This window comes from Delphinapterus leucas, chromosome 20 (assembly GCF_059928025.1).
Source record: "Delphinapterus leucas isolate spDelLeu-1000000601 "Yukka" chromosome 20, BTC_Dleu_Yukka2, whole genome shotgun sequence".
NCBI lineage: Eukaryota > Metazoa > Chordata > Mammalia > Artiodactyla > Monodontidae > Delphinapterus > Delphinapterus leucas.
Window position 1 is genome coordinate 34429647 of NC_143148.1, and position 10226 is coordinate 34439872.

At 38.3% G+C, this 10226-nt stretch overlaps 1 protein-coding gene and 1 non-coding gene across 15 annotated transcripts in view; both read right to left on the reverse strand.

Moving 5' to 3' along the window:
* The window catches only part of CNOT1 (CCR4-NOT transcription complex subunit 1), a 100005-nt gene that overhangs the window by 22140 nt on the left and 67639 nt on the right, over positions 1-10226 (reverse strand). For 12 of the 14 annotated variants that reach the window (XM_089903166.1, XM_089903167.1, XM_022555887.3 and 9 more), the window contains 10 exons: positions 10096-10220; positions 9569-9855; positions 8573-8651; positions 5526-5756; positions 5059-5199; positions 3481-3660; positions 1618-1734; positions 1193-1303; positions 771-848; positions 420-597 (listed from right to left, as the gene is read on the reverse strand). In XM_089903166.1, coding sequence (XP_089759292.1) covers positions 420-597; positions 771-848; positions 1193-1303; positions 1618-1734; positions 3481-3660; positions 5059-5199; positions 5526-5756; positions 8573-8651; positions 9569-9855; positions 10096-10220 — 1527 coding nt within the window. The remainder of the gene's footprint in view (positions 1-419; positions 598-770; positions 849-1192; positions 1304-1617; positions 1735-3480; positions 3661-5058; positions 5200-5525; positions 5757-8572; positions 8652-9568; positions 9856-10095; positions 10221-10226) is intronic. The other 2 variants (XM_089903165.1, XM_089903164.1) reach the window with 2 other exon arrangements.
* LOC115802828 (small nucleolar RNA SNORA46) lies at positions 2516-2654 on the reverse strand. Its single transcript, XR_004023377.1, has one exon. It is a non-coding gene; the product is annotated as a small nucleolar RNA SNORA46 (small nucleolar RNA).

The following is a 10226-nucleotide window of genomic DNA, read 5'->3' on the forward strand; positions in this document are numbered from 1 at the left end:
TCCTACAGCCCCCGCACTTCCAGTCCTCCTGGACCCAGGTCAAATAATCCAGTCCCCTAACAGGTCGAGCTGGTCTGGCCACCCCCAGATTTGAGGAATAACACAGGTCATCATGCCAATGCAATTCTTTCTCGGAGACCTCAAACAATGTAAAAGATAACCTGGCTTAGTTGGGATATGAGAATCAACTGATTAATAATATTAGTTATGAATACCACATGAACCACCCAGATAGATTCTAATACAGTAAGACAATGCCTAAACATAACTAACTTTTCCTTAATAATTTAGAAGGCTCACCAGAAAGTACACAAAGTTTCAGCACCCCATTACACAGAATAATTATAATTTGTTATACGCATGGGAATGTACCATTAAAGAGAACATCTGATAAACAGAGGGCTATTTATCACACTTACTTGTGGTTGTGATTGGAGGGAGCTCTTCTGGCTGCTTGACATCTTTCTTTGGAGCAGAGAGCTGCTCATCTAAGTTCTTTAGGCGATCTTTATCCTTTAGGAGGTTTCCAGGTTTCAGCTCATTGATGTCTAATGCAAGGTTCTTGCAGAGGACCTCAATCTCAAACTTCAAGTTTAACTGCATAATTCCAGTATTCAATTAGAATATTAAAAATGAAAATTTAGCTTCATAATATACAGTATTCTCACCCATTTGTCATAGTGCTTCCCCCCAAATACCCTCTTTTTCCTGTAAATCTTAATAATGTAAAGCCAGAGAGTGTTCTTAGGGATAAGGAGCAACAAATTTACCTTTAAGTCATGTTCCTGATGTAGCTCAGCTAATACATTCATAATTGCCATTGTCCAGGGGTTGGGTGGCCTAAAAACCTAAAGAAAACCGTTATGTTAAATAAGCTTGCCCCCAAATTACTCTTTAATTTGTATTATCTAAAAGTTAAGCACTTACACCTATGTGGCCATAATAAAACCCCTAGCCTTCCCATTTATGATATTGTATTTCAGAAAAACACCAGAACCCAAAACCACCCATTAAAATCAGTCCTATAATACTACTTGGCCTCTCAATTTGGAAACCCGAGTTTCCCTGAGGAAAATTAACTGAACCAGCTCTATGTCCATAAGAGCTAAGGATATAGCCTCTAAACCTTGTGCTAAAACAAACTAACTCTGTTTACAAATTAGCCATCAATAAAATATTAAAATTTACTCACCACACTACGAATGCTAGATTCTAAGACTTTGGCAACAAAGGGGACTACATAAAGCAACTCTTGCTGTCCTTTAACATAAGCCTCTAGCAGCAAAGATTTTACATCCAAGTCCTAGAATAAAAAACGTATTTTTAAAAGCTAGTAATATACTAGAAAATCCCTCACAAACACCCCCAATTATACCTTGCCAAACTCACCCCTGAAATTGGAATAACCTGACCCTCGCCTTATGAAAAGGAAGGGGTAACAATCATACCTTATTGGTTTTTGTTTATCCTGCTAAACAATGTAAGGCCATGAGCATGCAATTAGGGATTCAAAACATGGGCCAAACTTTTACAGCCCCAAATAAAGTCAAGACTTTTAAACAGAATATGCTGTATGAACATTCTCAAGTTTTACATGAGCTTTTAGTTGAAACTCACAGTGTGTAAGATGGGTTTATTTTTAGCTAGTGTGATCATTCCTAGCCAATGTCCCAAATTCTTCAGCAAAGAACGATCAGAGAAATTGGCTGCAGCTTTATCAGAGGTCAGGAGCACCTGAAATAGTGCAGGATTAAGGAAGGTATGACAATGAGCTTATAAAAAAAATTCTCAACTAAATGTTTAAGAATTCCATTATGCTACGTTAAAAACAAGCTGTCAATAGAGAACATGCCCCCAAAGTAGATCTCGTCCATGTATCATTGTGATATTTTGTGTGTTCAGTGACATTTTTACCTTCAAATGCCTTTCCATTTAAAAAAAAAAAAAAAAAAGGTAATACAAATATATTGTATAAAGTAACACAAGGTTAAAAGTATCATGTATGGTCCCACAACTGAAAATTTTAGCTAGGTTTGAAGCAGAGACCCAACTGCAAATCTATCTGGAAGAGTTAAATTCAATTCAAATGAAGACTATAGCTATACTTTTTAAGTCCTTCCCAGACAGCAGGCATACTGAGGAACATAAGATTGCAGTAAATGTTGTGATCTTTAGCATTATCTCTGGAGATAATTAAGATAACTTTCTAGAATACAGTGTAATATTGCTTACACACTTATCACATTTCTAGGATACCTAATCCATTTCTTCAATTCTTTACTTCTTTCTTAAGGGGGACAGAACCAACACATGAGAGTGCCTTGGGTACACACGAAGGGTGTCTTGGGTACACACATATATCCACTTACTATATGATACCTTTTAATTTATGACTTAAAGTTTAAATTTAAACTTTTGTTTAAAAGAAAGGATCTTGAAATTCTGCTCCAGATTATGTGGAAGTTTTTATATATCTCAATCATCCTTGCTATCAAATAACAAAGGCTGAATACAGTTATGTTCCTTAACTCCATACAGCAACAGCAGAATGGCACAAAGTCAGCTGTGCAACAGAAAGGAGACAGGAATTCTTTTGCACTACAGCGTAACCAAGAATAGGGAAAATTCCTATCCATAGGTTTAAATATAGTGCTGGTTCCTAAGCCAATATTCCCAAGTTATTCAGCAAAGAATGTTTTCAGCTACATGCTGGTTCACACTGTTTTCTTGAAAAGTTATTCCTCCTAAGAAAAATACTTGGATTTTATAGAACAAGCATTAGCTCATTAGGAAGAGTCTGAACTTAAAATAAACTTCTGAGGATGCTAAACAACAGCTATTCCACAATAGGTCTAGAGTCTTGAGATATCTGGCACTTAAGACATAAGGGAAAATACTCACTGCAGCACTGTTTCTGTAATAGTGAAAGATATTATCAACCAATATAATGGATTTCTATAACACTATTAAAAACAGAGGGATTAAAGCTAAGAGTATATAATCAAATAATATGCGGAGGGAGAAAAAAGAACTGAAACATCTACTGTCACTTTAAACTTTAAAATTACACAATATGTAGTCCCTCAACCCCATCTTACTTACTCTCCACTTGACCAAAAGAGGATAAATTACTAATCTACAACCTGCTATTAACAGACCTGACACCAGAGCTATTGTTTTCCTAAAAACATGCACAAAGGGTAAAGGTTTCAAAACCATGCATAGAATGATGAAAACAAATTCACGAGTGGTTACTTTCAAAGTAAATAGCGCATAGAATATGTCTGTGAGGCTAAATTCTTCAGGAAAATTTAGTTCTATATTTGAAACAAACCCTAGAGCAACTTTCATAAATACTTTAACATATACACATACAGGGGAAAACAGCAATACCCCTCCCCCTCCCCCTCCAATTACACCTGTACAATCAAGTATTTCCAAACTCAAAACATTAATAAAAAGAAATACAAGAACACTTACTTTGATGTTTCTATAGGTCTCATTCAGAACCATCTTATTAAATTCAGGATTCTTCAGTGTGTCAAGGAAGTTTGAATATAGGCTGTGAAAGTTTGGCTCAATACTGACTCTCTTCATAACCAGGTATTGTGAAACCCAAGGCATAAATTCTTCCTTCACAGTTTCCTTTAGTTCTTCAACCTAGAAAACCATTATGACATGGGAAGTATACAATTAAAAGATGATAAAATAAGTTTTGTGTTTTCTTTCTGTGCACAATACTACAGCACGTGGCTCCTTGCAAAATTAGAACAAGCTAGGGCTTCCCTGGTGGCTCAGTGGTTAAGAATCCGCTTGCCAATGCAGGGGACATGGGTTCTGAGCCCTGGTTGGGAAAGATCCCACATGCCACGGAGCAACTAAGCCCATGCGCCACAACTACTGAGGCCACGTGCCACAACTACTGAAGCCCACGCGCCTAGAGCCCATGCTCCATAACAAGAGAGGCCACTGCATTGAGAAGCTCGCGCACCACACAAGGAAGAATAGCCCCTGCTCGCCACAATTAGAGAAAGCCTGCGCACAGCAACGAAGACCCAACACAGACAAAAATAATTAATAAAAATAAATAAAGTACCATGCTACACCTCTCCCAATTTTAGACAGATGCTATCCAAGTACAGTATGTTCAATTCCATCTAAGTATAGAGTCAATCATCTCTAACTGGGTGATTAGAACTGAAACATCTACTGTCACTTTAAACTTTAAAATTACAAAATATGTAGTCCCTCAACCCCATCTTACTTACTCTCCATTTGACCAAAAGAGGATATACTACTAATCTACAAACCTGCTATTAACAGACCTGACACCAGAACTATTGTTTTCCTAAATTTATATCTCCAGGAATTATCTGTAAAGTTTGAAACTTCTCTTCCAAAAGGGATGCTGAGTGCTTCAAAATTCTCCCCCAATCAATTATGGTGGGATTTTCAAAGGCAGCACTTGCATTATAAATTGCATCTCAAAACCCGCTTGTTCAGGCTAATCTTGTTGACTAAAACGGACTTTTCTAAGTATTGTCTTAGCACATAATCTTGTGCATCATTACTTTTCAGAAGCTCTACCTCACTTATTAGGTGCCTAATGGTTTCTGTGAGGGCATAAATTGTGATTAGAAATACAAATGAAATTTCCATCATCATGAAATCATTTTCAAGTTTACTTCAAAAAGGCTATAACTCACTGCAAAACAATGTTATTTGGGACTTCCCTGGAGGTCCAGTGGTTAAGACGCCGCACTTCCACTGCAGGGGGTGTGGGTTCAATACCTGGTAGGGGAACTAAGATCCCACACGCCACAAGGTGCGGCCAAAATAGAAAAATAAAAAAAATAAAAAATAATACCAGTGCTATTTAATGTCTACAAAATCCACAACCAGTAGTTGTATATCCATGTTACCTTCATTTTCATTCTATTATCTCTACCTTTAAAAGTATTAAAAGGGTGCAGAATGTTATATATAAATCCCCCAACCCATCAAGGAAAAGAATAGAGAGCATTTGTAGTGATATATAAACTATTATTTCAGACTCACCTTTTGTGTCATATTTGACTGGGAGAGGTTGTTGAAGATAAAAGCAATTTTCTCTTGGATATTTTCTGGGGGCTCTACGATTCTCTCTGTTTGATCTGTGGCCACAAGTAATGTATCTATATTTGTAGTATTAATAGAAGGCTAAAGAAATAAAATACATAAAATAAACAAACTGAAATCCTTCCTAGACAAATCCCGGGGCGGGAATGTATACAGATTTCTTTAGTATACAAAATATACATGGTGTGTATGACTGTGTACTGGAAGTGCTGGAAAGACTATGTATTGAACTATTATTAATAGTGACTGTGTGTGGGAAATCGGGGTGGGAAGGCGGAGAGACAAAGGGAGAAATGCTTTTTTTTTAGTAGGCATGTGTTGTTTATAATAAAATTAAAATACATGTTCACTACTGGATATATTACAATATATCAAATCCAACAAAGAAAAAAGACAGACCTACTTACTGGCACATCTTTCTTAAAGCTGACTCCAGTTGGCCTGGTGACTGTAACTGTTTTAGCAACAGTGGTGGTTGTTGAGGTGGTTACCATAGTGCTAACCTGACCAGCAAGGGGAGCTTTCGCTGGAACCTGGGCCTGGGCCTGGGCTTGAGCCAGTGCAATACTTCCAGGGGTTGTGATAGAGCCCTGCATTTTCACAGGAGGATCTCTAGATTGCTGTCCATACTCGATATACTATGGGGGTAGGGAGAGAGAAACACATTAAAAGAGTTCTTAACAGAAACTGAAATTTTTGAATTACACCTCGCTCACTACTGAGAGAATAGAAATTATTTCAGAGCATTCTTTTGGTTCATCTATCTCCCTTACGTCTCACCCCATTCTGGTCCATATTCCTATATCTATAATATATAATTAGATATAATATAATATATATATAATATATATATAATATATAGTGGATATCATGAACTCCTTAAGGAGTAAAGGTAAAATATTAATATGTTTCTAAAGTATTTATCAGAGAACTAGTCTAACAAAACAAGTTCCAAAAGAGTAGCCACAAATGCCTGCATATAAATTTCCTTAAATCCCTTAATACATGTAAAGTTTTAAAATTTATATAGTAAACTGATTTCTTTTTCTTAAATTTTATTTATTTATTTTTGGCTGTGTTGGGTCTTTGTTGCTGCGTGCGGGCTTTCTCTAGTTGCCGCAAGTAGGGGCTACTCTTCCTTGTGGTGTGTGGGCTTCTCGTTGCGGTGGCTTCTCTTGTTGCAGAGCACAGGCTCTAGGCACGTGGGCTTCAGTAGTTGTGGCACGCAGGCTCAGTAGTTGTGGCTTAGTTGCTCTGCGGCATGTGGGATCTTCCTGGACCAGGGCTCGAACCCGTGGCCCCTGCACTGGCAGGCGGATTCTTAACCACTGCACCACCAGGGAAGCCCAAACTAATTTCTTTTCTATTGGATGCTGATGAGAAAACCGTGGCCTAAAAAACACACTGCAATATGAGTCCGCTCTCAATAAAGCTATTACCACAAAACAGTGTATACCACACCACCTAGCCAACTGGAGGTAAGCATTATACTGGATGTTCCAGGACAAGTTTTTCTTTCCATTTCACAGGCCAATAAAAGTCCTTCTCACACACAAATCAGAAGACTGACACGCCCTTTGTGATACTATTTCCCACAGCTTGTACCTATAACAAAACAAACTATTATCTATATATACAATAACTTTATTCAAAAAAGGGGACAGGGCTTCCCTGCTGGCGCAGTGGTTGAGAGTCTGCCTGCCGGTGCAGGGGACACGGGTTCGTGCCCCGGTCCGGGAAGATCCCACATGCTGCGGAGCGGCTGGGCCCGTGAATCATGGCCACTGAGCCTGCGCATCCGGAGCCTGTGCTCCGCAACGGGAGAGGCCACAACAGTGAGAGGCCCGCGTACAGGAAAAAAAAAAAAAGGGGGGGGGCACATTTTCAAGGAAGGACAATCTCTGAAGAAAGTACAGCCCTTTAAATTGACTATAGAAATATAAACAATGACCTCCCTTCTCTTCTCTGGGTATCTTGTTACAGTGGGAACTAGGATCACTGCTTTGTGTGATCACTTTCATACCACCTCCCTTGTTCTCTCTAGTCTTCCAAGGCCCATATTTCCAGCTCTCAATTCCAAAAACACTTGATTGTAGTAAGCCTCTGACCTCCCATCCTAGCTTTTCAAACTCTGCTTTCCTGTCTAGTTTTCAGTGCTATAGTTTTGGCACAGTCCTCCACCCCCTCAAGAGGCATGAATACACTTCTGCCCCCCATGCTATGGTTTCCTACGCTAAACCATCATAATGACCCTACCCTCCTACAAACAAACCCAGTGGGATGAGGTAGAAAGCGCTGGACTAAATTATAATAGAATTAAAAGTAGGTTCAAATTCTGATCTTTCTGATTTCTTAAAAATATGATCTTATAAAGCAGTTTCATCTTTTAATAAAGTCAATAGAGATTAATCAACTTTCTTTGTTCTCTATAAGCTGACTTTGACCAAAGGTAAGGCAAAAGTGTGAATGTTTAGTAATCACCTAAAATCAATCATTAAAGTAATAGTTTACAAATTTCAAGAATAATCACATAATGTGGCTTAAAATATATATTCTCTAGGTCCATTTCCTCAGGGACTGTTCTCCTTTTTAACCTCAAAGGAATCTAAGCAAGTAGTTTAAGAAGGCTGTATTTTGGGCTTCCCTGGTGGCGCAGTGGTTGGGAGTCCCCCTGCCGATGCAGGGGACATGGGTTCGTGCCCCGGTCCAGGAAGATCCCACATGCCACGGAGCGGCTGGGCCGGTGAGCCATGGCCGCTGGGCCCGCGCGTCCGGAGCCTGTGCTCCGCAATGGGAGAGGCCACAACAGTGAGAGGCCCGCGTACCGCAAAAAAAAAAAAAAAAAAAAAAAGAAGGCTGTATTTTTAAGAAACAGCTGGTCTGAAAGTTTTATATGAAACAGCTCTGGGAATTCCCTGGTGGTCCAGTGGTTAGGACTCGGCGCTTTCACTGCCGTGGCCCTGGTTCAATCCATGGTTGGGGAACTAAGATTCTACAAGCCGCGTGAAGCAGCACACCCCCTGCCCAAAACCAAAGAAACAAAAAACCAAACCAAACCACCACCACCACCGAAACAACAAAAAGAAACAGGTCTGATTCATGTTAACATTTAAATCAGAGGGACAACTTTACTTATTTTAATCAGAGTCCCAATCCAAATCCTTTTTAGACTCAGGCAAGGGATTCTTGGTAACAGCGAAAGATGTCTACCTCAATAGCATTATAGGCTAAAAGAGCTAGCAAAAGCCTTTTATTAAATCAAGCAAAACCACTGCTTACAAAAGGTAACCCAAAATCTGTATTTTTTCATGATTAACCTGCAAAACAAGCAACAAATAATATGTATACTTGTATCATGCCAATCATTAAGAAATCTTAATGCCATTGCCGGTAAATTCAAATTCAAATTCAAATAGATAAACCATCCAACTACGTAGGTACTGAAGACACTTACCTCCTGTAAATGATGTGGAAATTGCATAAAGTGACTAATAGAAGCCAAGTGCTGACAATACTGGGGATAGTCCTTCAATCTGCCAGCAAAAACATTCATTCTTTACCATTTCATGTAAGAACAGAGGCAGCACAATTTAAAATTTTTCAAAAGCTAGTCTAGGCCATTTCCCCCCTTTCTCCCTGTGAAATACCTTATTTGAAGAGAATGCCAAAAGGAAAAACAAAGAAGTAAGGGGGTGGATATTTATGAACTTCACCCCTTTTACATCAAAAAACAGTTATTACTGATTGCTTTTTAAAGGTCTTATTCCACTTAATATCAGATTACAATGAGCCACTAAAACTACTGTCTGGAAACGACTCCAAATGCTCATCAACAGGTAAATAGAAAAACAATTTGCTAATGAACCCACAGAATGGAATACTACTCAGCAGTAAAAAGAGACTACTGAAACATGCAGTAACATGGATAAATCCCAAAAGCATCATGCTATGTGCAAGTCAGACTCATACACATTGTGTATGATTCCATTTAAATAATACTCTGGAAAAACTAGACAAATCAGATCAGTGATTGCCAGGGGTTAGATGTGAGGGAAAGTTAACTACAAAGGGGGAATAAGAAAACTTCTTGGGAGTGACGAAAATATTCTGTATCTTGATTGTGGTGTTGGTGGCAGTGGTTATACAACTGTTAGAATTTGTCAAACTTCAAAGAGCTGTTCACCTGAAATACTGACTTTTACGTATATAAAGTATACCTCAATAAACAAACCAAAAAAATTGCTATTTCATTTTATACTTTTCCTATCACATATTTGTCAATTGTAACGAATTTAATTGTCTTCACTTCTTCCTCTTTTACTTCATACAGTCATGAAGATTAGTTAATATACATATAATGATAAGGCATGGCAAGAATTAGTTGAAAAGTAAGCTACTGCTTCTCCTTATATTAAAAAAGAGAAGCTTCACAGGAAACCTATCCACTCACCTATTTTTAAACCTATCTAGTGCAGCAATCCCAAAATAATACATTTTGGATCCAAAAGGCTTGCGTAAGGCTTCAAGAACATATCGTAGGGCCAAACCTAATGCCATGTAAGTGACCAGTCCTTTTTCGATTATACCACCGAACAGGCAGGCTGTTATATGTAACTCTTTATCAGGGTACTGGGGGAAGAACCGATATTCTTCGAACAAGTTCCTTAGCATACAGTTAAATACTTCTCGTTCTCTCTTTATGGTAGAATCTTTAAACCTCTGTAGCATTTCTAATACCTGGAGAAAGCAAGACAAAAATAATATACACATAAAGGAAACAATTATTAAGAGCATTCCTCAAATATTCTTTATTGTTAAGCAGAATATTTAAGAATAAACTGAGCTTGAGACAAATATTAAGGTTTCCAAAGATGCACAAACATATCAAAACACTTTGTGTTGGGATTTCACTTTGAAAAGGGCATTTATTTAAGATTTACCTAAACCATAAAGAATTAGATCGTCCTAGACACTCACCTCATCAACAGACATGGTTGGATGTGGTGGGTGATTATATATTCTCTGGAAATAGCTGTTTGCTTCATCATCTATCTCTTTACTAAAGTGCTGATTTGCCTCTGGCCACACCTGAGACAAGTCCGCTGTTA